General features: G+C 41.2%; 1 protein-coding gene across 1 annotated transcript in view; it reads right to left on the reverse strand.

The window, feature by feature from the left end:
- Positions 1-16,093, reverse strand: part of SORCS2 (sortilin related VPS10 domain containing receptor 2) — a 528,344-nt gene extending 512,251 nt beyond the window's left edge. Inside the window, exon 1 of the mRNA XM_085059750.1 lies at positions 15,707-16,093. Coding sequence (XP_084915876.1) covers positions 15,707-16,063 — 357 coding nt within the window. The 5' untranslated portion in view covers positions 16,064-16,093. The remainder of the gene's footprint in view (positions 1-15,706) is intronic.
- Between the last annotated feature and the right edge of the window lie 8,166 nt (positions 16,094-24,259).

Raw genomic sequence — 24,259 nt, forward strand, 5'->3', positions numbered from 1 at the left:
CCACGAGTGCTACATGCTCTGCTCCAGCAACACAAACCCCCACCTCATCTGTGAACAAGGATAGTCTGACATGCAAGGACTTAGGTCATTGCAATAGTCAAGCTAAATGAAGCAGTAACAGAACTCTACAGTCAACATCTTTTAAGTGGGGTAATAGGGAAGGATGAATCCTAATTAGCCTTCTAATTATTTTCTCTTTAACTTGACTATTTAAGCAATTACCTAAGTTACACAGTGTAATGCCCTGAAAATTTTTAGTGTTGAACAGACTTGGTTTGTTGCACCACTGTTCCTTCACCAAAAAAAGTGAGGGAAGAAAACCATGTTTTTTCCCCATGTAGATATAATAATGATGGCTACTTGTGTGTCATTCCTCAGAATTATTATTATGCACGTGATTCAGAAACTACAAAAAATTACAAATAGAATTGGTGCAGCTTTTGTTGTCAGGATGAGCCTCATGCCATCAGCAATGAGAGATGAGAGCCTCCTAATGCTTTTTGGGATTAAGTACCTCTTAACTAACATGGTGACTGGTATGGCTGCAGCATTAGCCCAAGGATCTGACTCAAAACACGCTGAAGCTGCTGAGGCCTGTTACAGGCTTTGGGCTCAGTGACACCATATGGAGAACCACTGCTCTCACAGCTCTGAGTGCAGCAGTGAGCTCAGGAGGATGAAACTCCACTACAGGGAGCCTTCTGCTACAGGGAGGTGATGAGAACCCAGGTCTCGTTTCTCTCTGCTGAACTGATTGCCTGTGCGAGGAGATTGATGCAGAAATCAATTCACTCATGCTAGCTGGTTTCCCCTCTACCTGCACTGGTGGTAAGTTGATTGGGATATTAGTTTCCTTCAGCTGATGTGTCTTCCATATGTAACATGCTGACCCTAGTGATGCTGAACACACTGTAGCTAGAAAGATTAAATTAACCAATCCATAGAAAGTAAGGTAGAGGACTAAGAGAGTAAGAAGACAAAGAAAGGCAAAAAACAACAACCCACTGCTCATGTTAAGAGGCTTGTTTCTTCTAGATAAATGCAATAATATAGAATTTTAGAAAAAATAAAGAGGAAGAACAGTAAGAAGGAACACTGTGGAATTCAACAATTAAAATATAATTCTCGGGTTTTTACTTGTTTCTATTTACTTTTCTCCATTTTGTAGGCTCTTGAATCTCTTACTTTTCATTACTGTTAACATTTCACTACCCGTTAGACAAATTAAAGCCATGAATCCTTCCACAATGGGTGAATTTGAGTCAATGAAATGGTGCTGCTTTAGCTAAGAAATACAATCACATCTCAGGTTTCCAGGGAGTCTATGGATAGACCACTATACGTTTTTACTGATGTCCTTCAACACAGTATTAAAAATGGAAAGAGAGCACTAGAAATCTTTATTTAAAAATCATGAACTATTTGTAAATAAGAATGTGCAAGATTCTCAAAATTCACTTTCAGCACTTCTTAAAATCTAAGAAACTTCATAATGTCTGTTTAATAAGCCTTTTAGGCAACTTAAGAGAAAAGGATTGATTTCCATTTCAAAAGAATCACCAATTTTTACTGAACAAAAACCTAGCTTAACTATGCCATGCAAACTTGGAACAAACAAGCAGAATTTCTTGTATGTATCAAAACAACTTTATTATACAGCACACCAGAAGATCAGCTGTTTTTAAGTCAGATGCTGAGACATCAAAGGCATATTTTCATACATGGAAAGGATGAGACACTTGAATACTCTCAGGTAAACTTCCATAAATTAAAAATGAGACTCACTTGTTGATAAGAACATATACAGTATTGGTTACATACCAAAAGAATAATGGCTTGAATTTAAAATTAATCCTGGCTTAGATGAGGTTGTCCATTTAATGAACATTTATTCAATTTTAAATAACCAAGGAAAACATTTGGGATACTTTGTACTTTCTGCATGTGACAGTACCATCATCCACACTTCTAAAAAGATGGTTTAATAAATTCCATAGAAACAAAATGACATCTAAAACTGCTTTTGACATATCTTTCTTTGCAGAAACAACATTCACTCAGGAGAAATAACACACTTTAAGCTATCCAAATTGGTGAGAAACTTACAATAGAAAACAAACCATAATTTGTAAATTGTGTTGATAGACCTACTTGTTACTGTATTTGACTGAATTTAAATACTATTTAAATCAATACAGAATCAATAAATAGTTTTAAAATTCTAAAATGTAGAGGCAAATCCACAAAATTTCAATCACTTAGAGAACATACACCAAAATTTGAACTCATTTAGCTTTATGGAAAGGATAGTAGAAATCCAGTACTAGCAAGTACATAAACTCATCTTCCCTCTCATTTCATGTTTATAAACCAGGTGTTTCTTGTACCTGGAAAGCTTTTACAGTTACCCCTGAGCCACAAATTGCTGTTGGCCAGAAAAGCCGTCTGGTGCAGGATCACAAAATTTTCATGAGTCTGATGCTCTTCCCTAAATATCCACAGGTCTAGCCTAGTACAGACATTCTCATGTTCTTCTTAGAAGTCATTCCCATAAGACATTATCAATTTCATGTTGGATAAAAGCACTCTAAATCTGCTCATCGTCTTTCAGTCCATGAACTGCAGTGACTACACAGCAAGTGCACTTGCATCAGAGAAATAAGCTATGCCAGAAATCAAGACCTTACACGTTTCTGCTTTTGACTCCCATGTTTTCAGGGCTCTGATAAAGCCACAGAGCTTGGATATATGAGATGCAAAGTTTCCTCCTGTGACAGCTTCAAACTCATTTGCTGTCTCTGCTTTCCTCAGCTTGCATTTGTTTTCAAAAGAAGCTTCATTCATTTAAATTCCTTCAATAAGTAACAGCTTGTAAATATTTAATTTCATTTAAGGGAAAAAGAATTAATTGTCTATCAGCTGCAAAAAGTAATAATGAGGCATACTTGGCAAAGTCACACCTCAGAATGACATCACCTCAGTATGAGAATGACATGCACTGATATCTGAACTTAATCCAGATAATAAAATCCATGATAACAGACATTTCAGAAGTTGTGTTTTGCCCACAGTACCTCTTTTACACATTAAATATAACACTGCATGGATTACGATTATTTTTCAATTAAACCTGGATGAGCGGCAGAGTCATTCCAAATTCTTACTAGATGGCATGTGCAGATCACAGAACTGGAAATGGAATTTTGAGTATTTAATTTCTGATTATGATTATTTAAACTCACCTGGAAGTTTGACACAGCAGTGTATTTCACCTAATGCCCCAAATCAAAAGCCCACGAAGAAATCTCTTAAACTTACCTAGGGTTAGTTTTGGTCTGGGGACATGCTGTGGCCAGTTTCAACTAAGATGATGTATTTCAGAGACAATTCCTTTTTAAACACCTGCTATTTCTATGCTCTAGATCTACAGATCCTGCCACAAACACAAGATTTCCTTAAGCAATGTGGTGCAGCCTGTCCAATTCTACACACAACCTGTGACCAAGTGTGAACATCTATTTTCACTGGAATGGCAGCTCCCAAACTGATGACATGTTAGTGTCATTACTAACCATGTCGTTGAAGATCTTTTTTTTCTGATGGAATGGGGAAGAGGATGTTATTTAAGCCCTCAGGGGTGAGAAAGGTGATTTAATACAGAAAAGGAAACGAAGGGAGAATAACAAAGGAGACACACAGAGACAAAGAAAGGAGGAAGAAAGAATGAGACATACAAAAAAAGGAGACTGGAAAGTAACAGAAACAAAGGACAGCTGCAGAACTTGCCTAAAGGGGAGCAGAGTTTTTGACCATCTGATAGTGAATGTAACAATCAGGTTCACATAATAAATACAAGTCTATTTAGTGGGTACAAAAAATAAAAAGCTTGCACATTTTGTGCAAACAATCCACATAGAACAGACTGTGAATCAAAGACTATGAACTCTTTATATTATTCCCCAGCCCAGAGTCTCTGCCTAAATGTGAATCTCAGTGCTCTCATCTCAATGGGCCTGACTTCTGAGCTACCAACCCCTGTGAAACATCACACTGGATGGAGTCCTGCTCCCTCAGGGAGCCTCGATGTACTTCACAAAGTACAGCAATGAAATAACCAGACTTGCTGGCAGTTTCTGCAAACAAGATAAAAATTATATCCTTCTGTAGCTTTACATTCCCATCTTCAGGAACTGTCTCTTCACAGTCACAAACATCAGAGCCAAGATGTAATCCCTCACAATAGTATGGACATTGATTCAAACAGGAAGTGGAGAGTCTTCTTTTCATGCAGCTCCAGTGTTCATAAAGCATCTCTTGCCTCAGAAACACACACAAAAGCAGCCTGAACATTTCTGTGTGCTTGCAGACTGATCAAACTGAACCACGTTCACCCACTGATGAAGAAGCTTGTCTTTCATTCAATTCTTATGTTGTAGCAGTTTGTGCCAGTTTAAGAAGTGCCTTTCTGCAGTTAAATAAACCACAAAAAAGTATTTTATATTGATAATTTACCAGCTAACAACCCACTTCTCACATGGATTAGATGTCGCTGTTGAGCAGCTAGCAGAGTAATGAATGCATCGGTTCTCAGTGACAAGAAGGAATGACCTTTATTGTTTTGATTTCATCACATTTATAGAGTTCTCAAAAGTCACCCAGATTGGTCAGTCAGAAGCCTTCCCCCAGGCCTGATTGCCAGGCCTGCACTGTCCAAGTTCTGGGACACTGTTCCAAAACATCCAAACTTTATCTTTATTTACAAAAACACAAGAAAACTTCCCATGGGAAAAACTGTGCTAGCCACAGCTTATATACAGTAGTCTGATACCAGTCATCTCCCTCCCAAGGGTTTTTAAATCAAGAAATGGGATGCAGAGCACAAGGTGCTTATACAATACATTTTAAAAATTTTCTCTTAGGGTTCTCCAGGAGCAATGAGATTAAAAGGTTCAAAGCCTTCTAAATGAAGCCCACTTTATAAAAAAACATCTGGTTTAAAGCAGTTGGAAGAGGAGGAAGAAAGGAAGGAAGGAAAAGAAGATCCTGTTAGTGGCCCTCAGTGCTCTGCCCAGTAGCCCTTGAGAGATGCTGCATGAAGATGAACATCTGTATTTCATTATGAACTGAAAACGTTTTCACTGAGCTACATCCTACAATTTTTAAGCAAAGGTGCCCAATCCAGCCTATATGGAGGGAATGTGTTCCTTCTTCATCTTCCTTCACAAAAGCTGATAGGAGCCAACAACCTAATCAGTCAATCAGGAAGTGAGTTTCACAGAGCTACAAAAATGCTGTTCAGCTGATGTGCAACCCATTTTTTTGCTTCTCTTCTTTACAGTGGTTTTAGAGAGTGTTAAATAATAATATCTGTTACCCAAGAGAAATTTAGTACATTGATAGTAGACTGCTTGCTCCAAAAATATAGACATTTTTGCTCTATCCACACATCCTCTTCCCTCCTGCATGTGCTCAGCAGCACCTCAGTGGATGCCACATGCAAGAGAGGAAAGAAGAAACTCTGTGTTCTTTCATATTTATTCTCCCTATCAGGCTGGGAAACATCAAAAAGAAGAGGATCAGGTCTCAGCTGACTCTGCCAGTATTGGTCTCCCTCATCCAGGGAGAAAGAAAAGCTCAGAACCACTAATAGTAACAGCTTCCCAATTTTCTACCCTGAGTGGCAATAAAGTCCAGGGCAACCAGAGAGTAGTCTGTGGTCTGTCACTGGTGCTCAGGACACAGCTCTCACTCTGAAGCCACCCTACTCCCAGCATAAATGTTTTGCATAGTTTCTGTTCACTTGTATTTCTTACTCAGGGCAAAGAACATGTTTCAAGATTGCTCTCAAGGCAGCTAAGGCCTTTTAACATGCTTGCCATTTTGTGGTTGGGTAACAGGCAGAAAAACACAGGAAACCACTGATTAAAAACCAAACAGATTAGCAAAATAAGAAATGGCTTTTACATCAGAAGTTGCAACTTCGATGAAGTCCTACTGCTTGTGTAGAGGCATCTGTGTTTGGGAGAAGAAAGGTTTTTATAGGCTCTAACCTCATGAAATACTACAATACTGAAGATTCCAAAGCCCTATGCGCAGCAATTAAACTAGTGCAGGTTACAAGACTAAAATGAGAGAGGCCAGAAGGAATGAAGTTCACTTAGCACATGCATAGATCAGTGTGCAGCAGCCACATCTAATGTGAACCCTTACTAGTCTCAACAGGGCCCCATAAAGTGCTCAGAGAGCACAGAGGGATCTATCCCAAAACCAGCTGGGAACTTAGAAGTTTACTGGTATCAACCTGCCACAGAGTTGGATACTGGTGTTTCTTTAGTTAAGAATCACCAAGATTAGAGCCTGTAAGTACAAACACACAAATGCATAGCAGATTGTAATAATCCAATTTTGACTTCCTTTTCCACTGGGCAAATCACTGCAGGTTGAGGTGAGGTGGGCAAAAGAGCATTAGTTTTTCTTTGGCATCCAACTGCATGTGCTCCAGCATCACCAGCCAGGGCTGTGGGCATCTCCAGGCATTTGCTGCTACAAATCTCCCTGGAATTCACCTCATGAACTCTGCAACAGGCTGATTGTTGGAGCAGTGCATGTGGGCACTAGATCCATTTGGATCCCCATTGACTGGTGGTGGTAACTGACAGTAAAGATCTCTGTGCACCCAGAAAGTAATCCACTAATCCACCCATTCGTGGCACAGGCTGCTTTTGTTTGGTTTATTTCTGTTTTTATATCTCATCCATGGAGCCCTTCAAAAAAACCATGCATAAAATAGAGCTGCCCATACTAAAGGGGTTCACGAGTTCCCTTAGGGTTATACTCTTATCTCTGCCTAAGTTAACACTGATGCCTGCTTAGGCTGAACACCCAAAACAATACCTGGGAGCATAAAACAAGAGCTGAGAGAAACATATTCTGCTCTCCATAAACGGCAAGATTTAACGAGTGCTGCTGCAGATTTAGATGTTTTAGACTCACAGACAGTTCCAATCCTCTGAAAACACCAAGTTACAAGGCATCTTTCTGCTACCAAACACAGGAAAAATATCTTATTGTACCCCTTGAGGATTTTATGGCAGCCTACTACCTCTGATACAATTGTGTTTTCAATGAAGTAACAACTACTTCTTCAGAGTCAGTCACATTTACTACTGTGAAACAGAGCCAAAAGCTCAAACAGTGATCCCAACATACTCCTCTCACCCTCCAGCTCCATCCCCTTGGGCATCTGTCTTGCAGTGTCAATTGCTGGTGGAGGAAAGCATGGGAATGCACTGATCACAAACAGGCTCCTCATCAACACCTGAGAAAAGCAACATTTCTCCACCACAGCTCAGTTAGGGAGGCCAAGCTGCACACTCATAAAATTTGCAGGTGGAACAGCTCAATTCTCAATCATAATGATCATTATTTACTGGTATTACACAGCACCTAAATGCTACCAACTCAGAGCAGAACCCAGTACACACCTTGCTCATACACATGCAGAGGGAAGACTGCTCTTTCCCTGTGCCACTTTCAGTCCAAGAGCCAGGCAAGAGACAGTAACAGAGATTAAAAAAAAGTGTTTTCACAGAGTGCAGCTTGCCATCTGTTAAAACTGAACACACTGGCCAGTAAACATGGACCTAGTGCTCTGCTGGAGTGAGGACACATCACAGGGGTTGGTGCTTCCAAATGCACTGCTGCACCACTCATGCAGCTTTACTGTGCCTACAGTGACAAAGAAACAAAGTTCATAAAGAGAATGGGGGAAAAAAACATTAAATATTTCATCTACTTGAACAAACTTTTAACAATGTTACTGCACAGAAACCACAAAAATCAGCTTTTTTGCTAATGACCAAATTATTTGTTTTTATGACTTCCCTTTAAAAAAAGAAACCTATCCTATGATACTTTTTTTTTGGAAAAACAGATAATTATGAGGACATTAGAGAGATTAGAAGGATGCCAGAAATGAGCAATAATCTCTGTGTGTAAATACATTTCTAAAAATGTGCCTGTCAGATACACAATAGACAGGTACTATAACATCTAGATTCTGTCCTATCCAGATGGTGAATTAAAGAGCTAGCAAAAGTGAGCTATAAAAGAAAAATTTATAAAGTCAAAATAAATGTTATTCAGAGAAATAATTATTAGTATACAGCACTAGAAGAAGCACAAACATTGAGAAAGAAGCATAGTTGTTCCATTATACTGTTAAACAAAGGCAGAAAAAACATTAAATACAGGTAAAGTTTCACTGATACTGTTTTTAGTCACGTAATCTTATGATTGTTCAAGGATCTTGAAGTGACAGAGTCTAAGCATTTAAATTAAACTGGACTACACATTAAAAGGAGCCCTGATCAAAAGATCGGAACACACAGACAAGTTTGCATGACCTGTGAGAGTCTCTTCTTCTCTAATTCCTGGGCTGTACTGTGAAACAGTCACAGGAAGCACAGATGTGATTTTCTATAGTCCTGCCTCTTTTAGGTGTTATGGTGATAACCATTACATTAATATCAAAGTGCAGAGCTAATTTAGAGCAAAAGCCATCCTAAGAGTCAGAGAAGCACTATTATTCTCACCTTGAAGGTAGGGAACTGCAAAATCACCTATGTAAGGCAGGCGGTATTTCGGAAGATACTGGTGAGGTAACTGGCAAACTTCTTTGGCACTACTATTGAGCTTCAATTTAATGCAACAGCTGTTCTTTTGGAACCTCATGCTCTGTCTTTGGCCGAGCCTTAAAATTCCCCAAGACATCACCATGACCACCTTAACTCTGCCTAGAGCTCACAGATGTGGTGATGGGGCTGCACAGAGCATCACCAGCTCTGCCAAGGGCTCTCAGTCCTGCAAGACAGCAGCACCTCAGCACCTCTCCTCTTTCCACAACAGCCTCATCTAGGGCTGACAACATCCAGTAGGATTCATAAGCACAGCACTTCTCTACTCATTGCACCAAAGTCAGCAAGTCCAGCAGATGTGCCAAGCTTTCCCAGGCATGCCTACTAAGATTTTAAGGGATCAGTCCTGAGACCATCTCCTTCCTGCTGCAGAAGTCCAAGCTCAGACTTAATGGCTGAATCACAGAATCACAGAATGGTTTGGTTTGCAAGGGACCTTAAAGCTCATCTAGTTCCAACCCCCCTGCCATAGGCAGGAAACTTTCCACAAGATCAGGTATGTCAAAGCCCCATCCAGCCTGGCCTTGGACAGCCTTAGGGATGAGGCACCCACAACTTCCAAGGGCAACTTTTTCCAGTGTCTCACCACCCTTGCAGTGGAGCATTTTCTCCTTCCTAAAAGAGCAAGGCACGCCAAAGGATCCCATCCATTATTTCTTTAAAAGTGGTTTTGTCATGGGTGATTTCTTGGAGTTTTTAATTATTATTACTGGGACAGGGGGTCGAGCATGGGAATGTTTGCTAAGGAATGTTAAACTTTGAGAATAAAAATGCTGAAGGAATGTTGCAGGTCATCAAGTTTCATTCTGAGCTACAACAAGAAGTCATATTCTGCAGATTACTTTCAACCTATACTTTCAGGTTTTGCTTAAATGAAGTTGAGTTGTCAGAACATAGAAGAATCCCACTTGACTGTGCTGCAGATTCTCTCTCCTTTATGTGAACAACCTTTGGTCTTAACCGACAGGACCATAAAATATCTTTGGACAGCAAAGGGCTTGGCATAAAAGCTTCTGTAATCTAAGCAGTTTCGTGGAAATTCATAAAGTGGTACATACCTTACAGAGCTTCCCCTTTAAGCAGAAAAATTACTGTTTTTATGAAAAGCTCATCATTTTCCCTTTCTGTTCTTTCAAAAAGGATCTACTACTCTATTGAATTTTAATAAAATCAAAAGGGATGTCTTCATTTCTTTCTCCAGAGATCTGTATCAGTAGATTTCTAAGACCATCAAGCTTAAGAAGAATGCATTGTGTTCCTGCTGTGATATGTGAACTGCTATCCCCAGCCTAAACACATACCCAAGGATTGTTACTAAGCCAGATTTGGGTTATCATGCACATGTAATACATCAGCAATATCAGAGGGAGGATTTCAATCTGGTGTCTCTCCTGAGTGTACACTGCTAAATTTCCCTCCTAGATTTAAACTGAGCTTGTCCTGACATTGGCACAGTAGCACTGGTATAATAGCTTGCTCCTAAGCAAACCAGGTAATGCCAGTTAAACCAGCAAACAGGTAAAACCAGGTATGGCTGCAGGTGTGGAGGGTTGTTCATGGAGGAGGACTTTGAAACACGTTTGAAACAAACATTTACTAATTAAAGTATGTCTCAATTTTGAGTGTCTAGTTAGGGAGTGAGAAGAGGTGCTCTCTTTGTTTTAGCAGTTGGAATTTGCTGAAATGTGGAGAGAGCTCAGCAGGCAGCAATATGACTTACAGTAAGATGTAAGACTGGTAGAGAGGGAAAACAGTGGCTGGTAGAAGCAAATAGATGAAGTAAGCCAGAAACTCTATACCATTAAAAAAGAAAAAGGAAAAAGAAATTTTAAACTCCTGAGTTACTTCAATCAGATTAAAATCATTCCACTTTCCATGTGGGATTCTGCTGTTCCATTCAAATATGATTATTGGGTTTGGTTTCTGTTTGTTTTTATAATCACACTATCATCTCAAGGAATTTTAAGAAAAACCCTCCCTATGGGAAATCTGCTTTTCACTTTGCAATATATCTGCCATTTATCAAAGGTCTGAGCTGTCAGGATTTTTGACCTCATGCTCCCTTTAGTTTCATAAAATGCAGTCTGGCTACTCTGCAGAAACACCACCCAAACCTTACCACAAATGGACTTTTGCCCAGTTTGCATAGGTAACTACATTTACAAGTACTGCTACAGAATTATTGAAGTCAATGTTTTTTATAGTCTTCTGCACAATTTATTGCAAACTGAACAAAACAGAAAACCAATTAAATAAAATATCTGCCAGAAGAATACATGTAGTGCTTACTGGGCTCTACAAATCATATTTCGTGAAACTGTATCAAAAAGAGTAATAGCTCCAAATTAAACAAAGTATCTGTACATCAAATACAGAAAAGTCTGGATCTGCTAAAGTTTTCATGCGTAGCAATATCTGTAGTGCAGTAAGTCCTCCTTTCTGGTAAGGTGCTGCTAAATATTTACATCTTGAAAAGAAATATTTATGTTTATTTTCCATAACAAAGAGCTACATGTTAATGGGGGATCCTGACATCAAGTTACTGGACAAATAAGCACCTGCATGGACTTAATATTTTGACAACAAACAAAAAAAGGAAATTCTGGCACCATGAAACTGCAGACTTGGAAGTAGCTGGCCGAAGTCCTGCTCACAACACTTAAGCAGTCTGCACACAGCATGAAGAGCAGCCTCTGAATCGAAATCAATTGTGAATACAAGTCTTATCCTCCCCCTATTTCTGCTTTGGCTTTGATTTTTTTTTTTTAATTGGCTAGTAGTAATGCAGAATGGGAATTCTTTAGGACAGTCAAAAAGAATATAGTTTTGCAAACAACGTTGTTTATCTGGCACCAAAAAAATCTCCTGGGATGACTAAGGTTTCTCCTAAGGAAAAGTAGGATTTTTAAAAGCTGACAGGAATTTACTATTTTTCCCCCAAATCAGAAAGGGTTGCATATTTTTAGTAAATCTGGGCACATGCATATTTAACTTAACACACTGAGGGTTATTCTTTTACCATGCAACCTGTATACATTCCAGTTCTCAATGTTATTTATCAGTTACACAGATGTCAATTACTTGCCCTTCCCACAGTAAACAGTGTGTTGCACCACCCACCTGTCATGTCTTAGTTTATGATATTTTAAGACTGGTAGCAAAATTAGTTCCACTTGCATGAGCCTTTGTTTGAAAGTAAGACCACACAACAGATTTCTGTGGGCAGACAGGACTGAGAGAAGAAACACTAATTGCAGGAATTCACTAACCAGATACACTCTTGCTGTGACAAGTACTGCCTTTCCGAGACTTTCATCACCAGAGATGGTTTTGACTATACATCCCACTGCCAAGAAAGTTTGGGGACATGCTTCTCGTTTATAGGATTTGTAAATTATTATTAGAGTGTAAAATAAAGTAACGAGGACACAGAGTGGGAAGCATTTTGCACACCTCCCGGTACAGCTCTCTCTCGACAAAGCAAGGAAGTGTACCCTGATCTTGCCGGTGATTCAAGCCCACTTTACAATCCGTGCAACAGTATCCTCTGCTGCACTATCAAAGCCACCATTTCTCTAACTCACAAAACTAACAGCATTACAAGAGGATAATCAGTAAAAGTCAGACTACTACAGTACAGAAAAGAAGGAGGAGGAGAGTGGATCAATTTAATTTATAGCCTCCCTAGTTTCTTACAAGATGTCATGCAACCAAAAATCTCATGCTCCTACTATTGCAGCACCAGATGATTTACACGATGCAAATTATTTTTTTAAAACTCCATGTGCACATCAACCTAACCTCTGCCCCTCTCACATTTAGGTATTTGCCCTTGATCCACACACATGAGTACTCCACGGCAGTACTTTCAATGAACTATTCATGCAGGTGAACATCCCTCAGAGGTGCAGCTGCCCCCTCTGCTTTTATGGTTATTTGTCTCTTCATCACGGAGCTCAAAGGAATAATCCTATTGCATATTTCTTCTTCATTTATTTTACTAGGTGAGGTGTTTAAGAGGATATGTGGTCATCTGGAGCTCATCACTGTCAAATGTTCAGCCACACAGCTGTAAAGGGAAAAGGAACTAGTTTAGCTTCTTGGTTTACAAAGTGCTGAGTACCTCCAATGAGGTGCCAAATGTGTGTGGTGACACTTTAGGATTGCTGAGTGCCTCCTGAGGTTCACAGGGCCTGATCCAAAATCCCACAGCAAGAATGACAACCCTCCCCTTGACTGCAATGTGTCTAGGACAGAACAGCATTTCATGGCTCAAGCTTGTACTTTCAAGGCAAGGCGAAACTTGCCATAGATTTAAGAACACAGGATAAGGTGGCAGATTTGAGAAGTGCTGGATCATAGCGTTCCTACCCCTAAACTCCCAGTAATACAAATAAATACATACGTATCTGTTTAAACAAACAGACATTGAAGACTACCTTAGATAAGTTTGGGATCAGGTGCTTATTTTCAATTGTTTTAGTATCACATACAAACATGCAGCAAAATTCTCTCCAATCCCCTTAAGCCCATCCTGGTTCCTTTGTGCTTCATGTACTTCTTCCACTCCTCAAAAAAAAAAAAAATTCTACAAACTGTCTTTACAAGTCATTTCTCTCTGAAAGCCTTTGTTAAAATCAGCTCTTCTTCTGGAAGCATGCAATAAAACAAAGCTAACTAACAAGAAAAGAAGCTGAAAAAAATGCTGACAGTCATACTGTAAAATATCCAGTGCAAAGACTGGCTGCTTTCATTTGGGTAAAGGCAGCAAAGAGTCTTTCATTACCAGGTCACTTGTTCACATACAGTTTTGCTTGACAGTAATCACCTGATGGCAGGCAGAGTAAGCATCATACTTTGTAAGTAACTCTGCAAAAGTATCTTTTATTTAATGTATAAATAATGTAGAGAATGTCTGCAGGCATTCATGATGAGTGCGTCATCCTGCATTACTGAATTAGTAGACAACAACTAAGCAAACAAAAAAAGAACTAAGTTGCAGCAAAGACTGTAACCACTTTCATTTATTCTGACAGTTGCCATTTATCTTTGCTTTTGAAGAGACTACGTGGTAGTATTCTAGTAAGTGAGCTGTAGCATACTGTGAAAAAATAATAACATTTTAGCAATACAAGCCCTCACTGCAGCATCTGTTATTAAATCTTTGCAGAGAGGCGAGGCGAGACCGCTAGTCATAACTGTGGATTAGCAAGGTTCTACTATATTCATTTTAGAGTGCAGAACGCTTTGCATGAAAGCTGTTACTTGCCTCCTATGTCAAAAAATGAACTTATGCCAACTTTCTAATACTGAATTCTTCAAGGAAGCAGTCCTAAGAGCCTGCAAGCACTGCCCACAAAAAAAGGCAGCAGTCTAATGGCAGAGAAATGGAGGAAAGACAGAGTCAGAATAGCTGATGCTGCTGATTCGCAACACTTTCTCCTCACAGAAAATGACCATCATCTTACACTTCCTTCCTGAACAAATCAAAAACTGCCTTTGAAAGTGTCAAGCTTTATGATGCTGACTTCAACTCTGACACCTGATTATACAAGAGCATTAACATAAGCGCTCAGCATGCTCCAGGGAATCACTGCATCCTCATCAGTGGAGCCTTAGCAGCTCCACATCCTGGCTGAGACCCTAGCAAAACAGGCAAAAGCCCAGGACTTCAAGTCCTAGAGAAAGGATGATAATTCACATACTTAAGAGAAGTGTAACACACGCACTCTGAACTAAGCCAAGTTTAAGTAAACTTTATACTAAATTCACAAAGTTCAAGCAGAGTCAGAGCTTAGCTGCACTGTAATAAAAGCGCTCCGGAGTTTTTCCAGAAACACGCAAATCCTACAGGGGGAAGTTCATCCTCAGCCTTCATAACGACATTTTCCTGCCAATGAAGTTACACAGACAGAGCAAGGTGCTACGTAATATTTACCCATGACACCCAGTGTTACGATATAATGTTTCAGTGAAGGATAAATTAGAAGCAGCAAATCCCTGGAACCACCCGTGAAAATACACAACCATTAATGGATCAATACATAAAGAAGTGAAGACTAGCTGATATTGAAAATTAATTAAAAATTTACTAGGGGCACTCACCGTGAGAGTTGCTGTCTAAAACAGATAAACAATAAAGGCAAAACACACTGCTTTAACTGTGAGAAGTTGTGAACACTGATGTTCTAATGCAGTACCACCGGTCCCAGGACACGATTTTTATCCACCGATGTGGCTGTAAAAGCCTCCCTCGGAGAGCTGCTGCTATTCCGGACCTTTGCGGGACGCCCCTACGCTCCTGCGGCGCCCGGCGGGGCTGTCCTGCTCACCCACTCCTACTGCTCGCACCCCCTCAAGACCAGAGCTGTGGTTTATTTCATTTTCGGTTTGTTTCGGGTTTTTCTTTCCCCGGCGCTTGAGGAGGCAGAGCGCGGCGCGGGGGAGATTACACGGGGATGACTGAATCGCGGTGAATCGATTAAGCCTCGACAATTTAATCTGGGACTTCATGCGGGGCTGGAGGAGATAATCCCCGCGCCGCAGTTCGTCCCTGTCTCTCCTTTCCCCGGATACCCTGGCACAGACCCGGGGGCACGCCGACCGCACACGGACACCGCCTCGCCGGTCCGGAGCCAAGCCGCCCTCCTCCTCCTCCTCCTCGCAGCGCGGCGCACACCGCGCACCCGGCGCCTCTGCAAGATGCGCGCTCGCAAACTTTCCAAACTTCTGGGGAAGTGGCGAGGGCTACTCGGACCGGGTCCGACCACGGTGCCGCTTCGCCTCCGGCAGCACCTCACCGTCCGCAGCATCCCGAGCGCTACCCGCGGGGAGTCCCGCGCCCCGGGCCGGCCAGCGGGAGGCGGGAGCAGCGCGCTGCGGGCGCACCGAGGCCGGCGGAGCGCAGGTTGCGCGCCGCAAGTTGGGAGGGCAAAGCAACGGCAAGGGTTTTGCTAAAGAGCAAAGCGACGGCAACCCCAAACCCCGCCCGCACTGCCCCTCGCACTCACGCTGCTGTTCTCGCCCGTCCAGTGCACCATCGCCTGGTTGTGAGACGCGTCCCCTTTCAGCACGAAGGAGGTGCTGATGAGAGAGACCTGCTCCCGGCCGGCCGCCAAGGATGCTCTCCTGGAGCGGCTGCTCCCCGCCGCCGCCCCGCCGCCGCGCCGCGGCTCCGGCGGGCTGCGCGCCCCGCGGGTCAGGGCTACGGGGCGCGGGCGGCCGCAGGGCTCCGCGCAGCGCGGCGCGGCGGCGGCGCCCAGCAGCGGCGGCAGCAGAAGCAGCAGCAGCAGCAGCGGCGGCGGCGGCAGGCGGGCAGCCCCGCGCGGAGCGGCAGCGGCGGACACGCGTGGCCCGCCGTGCGCCATGGTGGCTCTCCGGCGTGGTAGTGACAGGCGGGGAGGGAGGGAGACACCGCGGCGGAGGGCGGGGGCGGGGGAGGGCTGTAACCGGAGCGGGGCTCGGCGGCAGCGCCGTGCGCGGGGCTGCGCGCCCAGCCGGGGCGGCGCCGCCATCTGCTGGTCCGCGCCGAAACGCCGGGCGGGCTCCGGCACACACGGACACGGGCATCGCGCCCCGGGGAGCCGCGGCGGGGACGGGTCTCTCGCAGGCAGAGCGCGCCGCTTGTGAACTTTCACGCAGAGCTCCAGGGAGTGGCTCTCCGAGAGCGCCCGAGCAATATTCACGCAGCCTCTCGGGGCGGGTGCTCTGCAGCCCGGGGGGCGCTGGGGGCGAGCACCCACCGCAGCCTCTTTGGACACGAGGGATGGCCTTGGTTTGGCCGTCCGTCCCAGGAGGCTGCATTGAAACGGTCAGAAGGGGTCTGTGGTCAGCAGCTGAGAGCCGAGGAACAAATGAAGCAGGTGCAAAAATACCATTCCTGTCATTAAGACAAGAAGCGCTTCCGTGGGTAAAGGGACCCTGTCCGTTCTTCTGCCCCTCAGCTCCTAAGAAGCACCAGGCTCATCACCTGCATTGTCCAGAGCCAGTTGCTAATCCATTGTTGCCCACTGTGGGGACACGTGGCTCGTAATTTGGGACTGATCCATGGCAGTCCCAAGAAATGCTCATGGCAGCGTGGTCACAACCAGGAGAGGCAATGACTGGGGCTGTGCAGGGTGGCATCACTCAACAAACAGGTGAAGCGGTGGAAGAAGATTCAGCTACCCCAGACTGGGTGCTCTTCCTGCTTCACTGCAGTGTGCTGTGTAGCTGTGAATAAACTGGGGCTTGTGAAACAGTTTGCCTTACATGCTGTGAAGAGGGCACAAGTCAGAAAGCCATAGTCTAGTCTAGTCTTAGAATCACTGAGGTTGGCAGGCACCTCTGGAGAACTCCTGGTTCAACCTGCTGCTCAGTACAGGGCCAGCTCTGAAGCTGAATCTAACTTCACAGTAAGATAAGGATACTCAGACCTAAATGTAAGAAAACAAGTTTGAAAGACCATTGAGGAAAATAATGACTCCAGGTATAGGCACCTTATAGAAGATAACTCGTCTGGGTAAACCCAAGGTGAGTAAAGTTAATAAACCAGCTTTAGTTGTAATCTGCCTTTACCCTAATGGCCTAGAAAATTAGGATTACAAAGGCTTTTCTAGGAAGATTAATAGAAAAAATAGTATCCACTGTTTTAACTGTACCATTTACAGGCCTGTGATAACTACCACAGTGACCTAAAGTGACCTGGTTATACCAAATTCATATAAAAATTTCTTTCACCAAGCTATATGATTATGTATTAGCCATACATCTCCAGTGCTAGGAGACCTATGTTAACCACCTACCCTGTTATTACTGTAATAGCTTGAACTAGAAAGCAGTTTCAAATTCAGGATGACTCTCCATTTCAAAAGAAATACAGAATAAAAATTTAAATCATATTTTTAAAAAATCCCACGTGCTTTTTCTGCAGCTCCCAATAAAGTCCTTTTTCAGAGTTCCAAGCACAGCCCCACAATCTCAAAACAAACTCTGTGCAGCCTTCCCCCTTGTTTCTCCAGCAGAGTGTCTTAACTAAAAGAAGATACTGCCCCTTCTCTAGGAATCTCCAGCTTTGGAGACTCTGTCCCAAACACCCTGCCAACGGGAGCCCAGGCAGTGACAGAAACTCAGGCAGGCAGCACCACATGACCCAGGTCACCAGTAGCTGCCTCTGGGACTCCTGAAGGGGCCATGTATTAAATTAATTTCTGAAGTGCATCTTGTATAACGAGCAAGTCAACTTTCGGTCCCAGATCTTGATTTCTGGAGACAATACCAAAAGCTCAAAAGGCATAGGAGAAGCTACAGGGAGCTGTCCAAAGAAGGTGAAACATGAGCGTGAGATGAGACTGACTTTGCATCCATTTAGTTTCCTCACGGTGTCTTATCCATCTGAAACACTACCTTTGTAAGACAAAAAACACCTGGGTTTAAGTGAGCAGAAAGTTACCTTTCCAGACAAAACCCCCTTGACTTTTGCAAACTGGTCTCAATGACAGCTGTGGTCAAAGGCTTGCTTGAATAACTGCTGTTTGGACATGTTCTTTAGGGACACAGAAGTTGGGCAGAGATTCAACAGTTCACAGAAGACATACAAGCAGAAAGTCATTCACGCTGGAAGAACAGTTGCATATTGAGTTAGTCACCTTCCATCTTTTCGACCTCTCCAAAAAAGGAACAAAAAAATGCAATGCTGAATTGTTAAGAAAACACTGACCAACCACAACTGTATCAACCAACATGAAAGGGTCATTTGCCCATTATTAGGAATACAATAATTTTGATTCCTACATCATGGCCTGTCTCCTGTGTAATCGTGATGATTACTTACAGTTTGTAGAATAACCTAAAAGTATTCAGAATAGATGGAAGGGTCCAAGTCCCTACATGTTAAAACTGGCATGCAAAACCTAAAACTTCATCTGAATGAACACAGCTGGACTTTGTCATGCTCATCCATTTTGCATTCACCACTGTGTTTGACAGGTTGGGCTCCCATGAGCAGCAGCAAAGAGATGGCAACATCCACATTTGTAAGAGTCAAGCTCTCTACATCTGTCAGTTACTGACATTTCCCATAATGAGACTTAAAAAGGAAAAGAAAACCAAGCAGTTGTTGCAGAACTAATGAAGCCTGGTTTTCTCCAGCCTTGCACTTTATGGTCAGCTGCAAGGTCTGCTTGAGTCTTTCCCCACTGTCAGAATATCTTTTCCATGATTTTCACAGGAATCTAGGAAACCCACTAATAAAGTTCTCCTTGTCTTTCCAATCACAAAACTTGCCATTTATTTTTGTGATCACCCCCAATTTGCCAATTTAGTTGAAATTGTCTTAAGGGTTGGGAAGACTCTGACCAAGGTGAATGGACAGATATTCAGCCCAATGATTCACTCACTGACAAGGACTGATCACACAGGCCTTTATTCTTGAGCAAGTTAATTAAACATTTCACCTAAAGAATGCTAAAGCTGAGAGAAGTGAATGTAATTCTTATGTATGAATTGTGGGACTTGAGAACATGGGGATGAATCACTCATCCTGCAACTGACTTGTCATTAATTGAATCCCTTAGTGTCAGGCTTTTAAGAGGTCGAGGATTTAATGGAACCCAAAGTAAGTTCTCCATTTTCCCCTCTTTAGAGATTATTATAGCCAAGACAGACGTGTGGGCAATACTATGAAAATCTTTGCACCATCTCTTGTCTCTGCCACTTAGTGAAAGGCTTTTTTGCCTGGCCACTTCTTCAATGGCTGTTGAAGCTGGTTTTACATCAACTGGATTAATATACACTTACTGAGTGTGTATTGCAAGTCAATAAATAATGCATATTTAATATATCAGTAACTCACAATAATAAAATTCATCTCTAGGCTAGGGATGCTGTAGAAACAATACCCATATGGCATTATTTCACTGTGGTGCACACTTAATGACAGTAGAGTTTCAAAACAAGAGTATCGAGCAGACTGGATAAGAATGCTAAGCTTTGCAAAACTGGAAAGGAAGCTTCATTATGTAACTCCCATTAATGCATTCAATGTCCTGCAGCTAAGTCACCTAAGAGATAAAATGATGTCTTTTTTTTGTCCAAAGTCAGGGGACTGCGTCACAGGTCAGGGCCCAGTTGTGTTAGGTACTGTACAAAAAGAGAAAACAAAGGTTGATCCAGCTTCCATCCATAATGTTTGGATGGAACAAACAATCAAAGGACAATCAAAACAACATACTTCTAGTCCAAAGCATGACCAGAATATTTAATAACTTCTTATTCTGTTGTGACTATTCTAGGTGAAATGCAAACATAAGAGAACAGAAGTGCTACTGATTTTTACAGGTTTTTTAGCATCAAATTTGTTAATAAAAGAAGAAAATTGATTTACAGACTAGAAAATATAATTTTGTCTAGAAAGCCCAAGTGAGCTAAGCAATGTAAGAGACCAACTCTGACAAGTGAGGAGATCTCCCAGTTTCAAATCTTGTTTAACTTGAACTTCTTAAGGGTTGCCAAAGGATGGTTTCGATTTAGTTTAAGGATTCCAAAAATAAAAAGGCTTCCCTAAATGTCTGTAACCTTTTATGTCTCTTACAAACTCTAGCTCAGCAAATACACAGGGGCAGACAAAAAGACAAATAACTGAGTATCACACACCTCTAAGCGCCTCTAGTCCCAGAATAGAAATAGAAAAGGCTTGGAAAAAAATAGTGTGTTGTAAATCCAAGGCAAGTTTCTTCCTGTTAATGGCAGAATTATTAGTGCTATACTAATAACATTTACTCACATTTTTACTGACGGTCAGATTAGATTAAAAAACTTCAATTAACCCACTTTATTTTTACCAGATTAATTTCTGATCAAATACTAGAAATATTACAGAAAGATTCAAATTCTGCTCAGGAAGAAACCAAGATGCAATTCTAATTTTCCTTTTGGTCACAAATAAAAATATTGATAACAATTTGTTACGTTTCACCCCCATAGCTGCCTTAGGTTGATAAATCAAGATGACTGCAGATGCACAATATGGTAGAAAATCACAGGGGAACATTGTTCACCACTTTTAAAGGTTGATTTAAATTAATGTACCAAGATGCATTTAGCATACCTTATTCTATTCATTAGATACAAAACATTTTCTAGTTACATTGTGTTTGTGTTAACCAAACCATTAAGAGCACAGTGACCTGCAGGTTTTTTGACAAAATGCTCATGCATGAAAGCAACTTAATCTCATATGTTTATCAAAATGCCCAACTCCAAAACACCTTATTATTCACTCTGACCATATCATAAGCTAACAAATTTACAAACAGCAAAGTTTTATTGCCTTGTTACTCTATTAACAAAACACAAATGCTTTCCTCTGTGTTAGAAGCAAATTATTACACATAATGCCTTACTCTTATGCCAAACAGAAGAGCTTTTATTTAGCTAGGCCTCTCAGGGCCCAAAATAACTTCTATTTGTATACTAGAACTAAAAAAGAAAATCTTTCTATAGTCAACAAACTGAGGTGTCTTAACACTGCCCAACAGTTGCTCCATTTGAGAGAACAAAAAATGAACCAGGTGTCAGGTTTTTTTATTTGCATTAATTCATTGATACATTGCTGTCAGCAGCCAGCCCAGATGCCCACAGAAGAAAGCCTAATTAATAGGTAGCATGCCTTGTCACTAAGAAAAAAAACTCTACTTCTGTGGGAAGTTCTGAAGTCAAAAAAAGTGAGTAGCTGCCTTTGTTCTATGAAGAACTGACTAAGCTACAAAGTACATGCTCAATTATCCTGTTCAAATTTGAACAATATAAAAGAGTGGATTTCAGTATAGTGCATTATCTTTGATTATTACAGAGAGCTCTCTTCAGGTATGGGTATACTAGCTGACATACACTTACAAGAAAAATTTGGAAGAGCTGTAAATGATTTAAGAAAAAGCTAAATAGCTTCCAATTTTACCAGTATCAAGCTAGCAAACAGCATGAACACAGAAAAAACTGACACAACCATCCACTTGGCCAGTAGTCTGTAAACAGGCAGTCGCTGAGGTTGTCTAGAAACCTCAGCTCTCCTCTAATTCAGTGAAAGTAATTGAGCAGCTCAGCACCTTGCAGGACTTTTACTAGTCAGTAGGTAAATATACACTATAATTTTGTTCAGTTCTAGCTCATAAAATGAAAGAGAAAAAACGTTGTGGAATTACTGTCACTTAGAAAAATGGGCTGACAATACAAGCTGTCTTGAACTCTTTAAGTTTTCTCTTTCATCAATCAAAAGGGAAAAAAAATGCAAGTAACCTGTATACATTTGTTATGCCACAAAGCTTGAAACAGTGGCTAAACCTGAAACAGAAAATAAAAGGTGAAGTGTAATGTTGTGGTGCCTATTGTAAGATTATCTGTCTTCAACCTTCATAATTTCTCATCAGCCATTAATGAGCAGAGTTCTGAAGACATGAGAATTGGATTCATTGTCTACACCATAAGAGCTCACAAAAGAACAAAACATTTTTCTTTTATGTGGCCAGCTAGAATGTGGGAACTTGTTTTTCCTAGAATAGCTTTGCACTCATGTTTTTTTCTGCCCTAAAATTTCATGTTTATTTGGCAAAATATGGAAAGCTGAGAAATATTTGGGTATTTACATAATCAAAATGTGGTGTGAAGGATGTAATCCTTGTGTTCACATTTAGCTTCGTTTTTGTCTATTAAGTTCCTTTTATTTAAAAAATAATGTTAATATCCTACCAATGCCTTAAATTCTGGTCTAATCTTAACAGCACTTTTACCAGTATCATGTTATTAATCATTTTGATAATACAGTTGCATTTCTGAGAAAATGGTGTGAGAAAAATAAATAAATACTAAGCTCACCTAAAAACCAAACCATTCTAAATCAGTCTTAGTCTTTTGAAAAGCATCCCTGAAGGCACCATTTTTCTAGCAGGAGATGTTCCCATCTGGTAGATGTTTAGTGGGAAGTCAGTATGACATGTTTACAGCTACCTCAATCCCCTTGAACTCTTCATGGAGAGAGCTTAGCAAGGAATGCAGATGTGAGCAGGCTCCAATTTATGGTTAATAGGTTTTGACCATAGAGCAAATCCTTTCTATTGCAAGCATGCAAGCTTAAGTGGGTGCGGGACTGGGACCTAACTGTGTGGTCTTGTGTGCCTGTTTCAAGGCATGGGGAAGGCTTTTGCTCGGAGTTTTCCAGGGAGTGTGCTAAATTTTGTCTCGTGGCTGAGGTCTGCAGATACAGCACAGGCTGGTTCAAAGCCAAACCAAGAAAAATGAGAGGGCTTTTTGCAGACAACATAGTCAGCTGAAACATCATAGGAGACCACACTGTTTTTAACCTGTGAAATAGATTTACTTGAAATAACAACCTTCAGGAGTGTCTGCTTTTAATAATTAACAGAATTGTACATGAACTTTGTTTAGGTAGTACCTTTTCTTCTGAGCTAGCTTATTCTTTTTCATGTCCTTTTTTTTCTTCTCCTTGTTTGCTTCCTATAAAGATTTGCGTGGTCTCGGTGAATAGAAAAAAATAAGTCTTTCCCCAAAAAAGGAAGTTACTGAAATAATGTAGCACTGTGAAAAATGTGTACTATCAAATGCCAGGGAACCTGACTGCCACACATTTTGGAGAAGATAATTTTTAAAAAAAAATTGTATAAGTAATAGTGAAAATTAAAGTAATAGAAACATAATAGACAACTGGTGCCAAATCCTCTCCGACAAGCTATTGTTTCTGAAAAGCAAAACAGCTGGAGGCAGATGTTTTGTGTAAGTAAAAGGCTGGAGGGCTCTGGAATCACGAGCTGGGGAAATACAAAGCACTTCACACTTTCCAAGGCTCCCCTTATCAATTCCATTTCTCCATTTAAGCATTAATTTTCCTTAAGTCATTCTTGCCCTGCATTTGGGCCAGTAAAACAACAAAAAAACCTGCCATATTTTTAACATCTTAAAAGTCTTGTTTTATGCACAACGCCAGGCTACTAATATCAAGACATAATACTACTTTTCCCAAAGAAAAGGTACCTTTTATTACTGCCCTATAAACATAGGATGACCTAACTACGTTGAAAAAAAGCCAAACTGGTGCACAAATATCATTTTGTTTTGAACAACCCTCTATAAATTCCATCATTGGCACCTCATATAAACATATAGGATGAAAAGGTAAAGTATTTCTGTGTCTTTTTGTTGTTTTCTGTGCAGTATTTTCTCTCCAGTCCACAGTGGTCTACTGTGAAGTTCCTTTTCCCCCAGACACTTGAAAGAGTCTAAATATCTAAAAGGTGGACTTTTTCAGTGCCGTTCTAGAAAGATCAATGGGAGCTAAATGCCCATACACATTAGAAAATGAATTTGCATTTAGAAATTTGGCATTAGTGGCTGTTTTAGTTTTGTTCAGAATTATCAAAAACAGGGAAGTCTGGGAAGCATCTATGGTTTTTTTCTGTATATCTGGTATATCATTCACTTGGAACCTGGCAGTAAGTACTGTGTGAGAGGTGAGTAAGAGCAAATGTGTATTTGCAGGAAACAATTCACTTGCCCAGAGAGGCTGTGAACTCTCC

The sequence above is a fragment of the Lichenostomus cassidix genome, chromosome 4 (genome assembly GCF_008360975.1).
Source record: "Lichenostomus cassidix isolate B80296 chromosome 4, HeHo_3.0, whole genome shotgun sequence".
Classification (NCBI taxonomy): Eukaryota; Metazoa; Chordata; class Aves; order Passeriformes; family Meliphagidae; genus Lichenostomus; species Lichenostomus cassidix.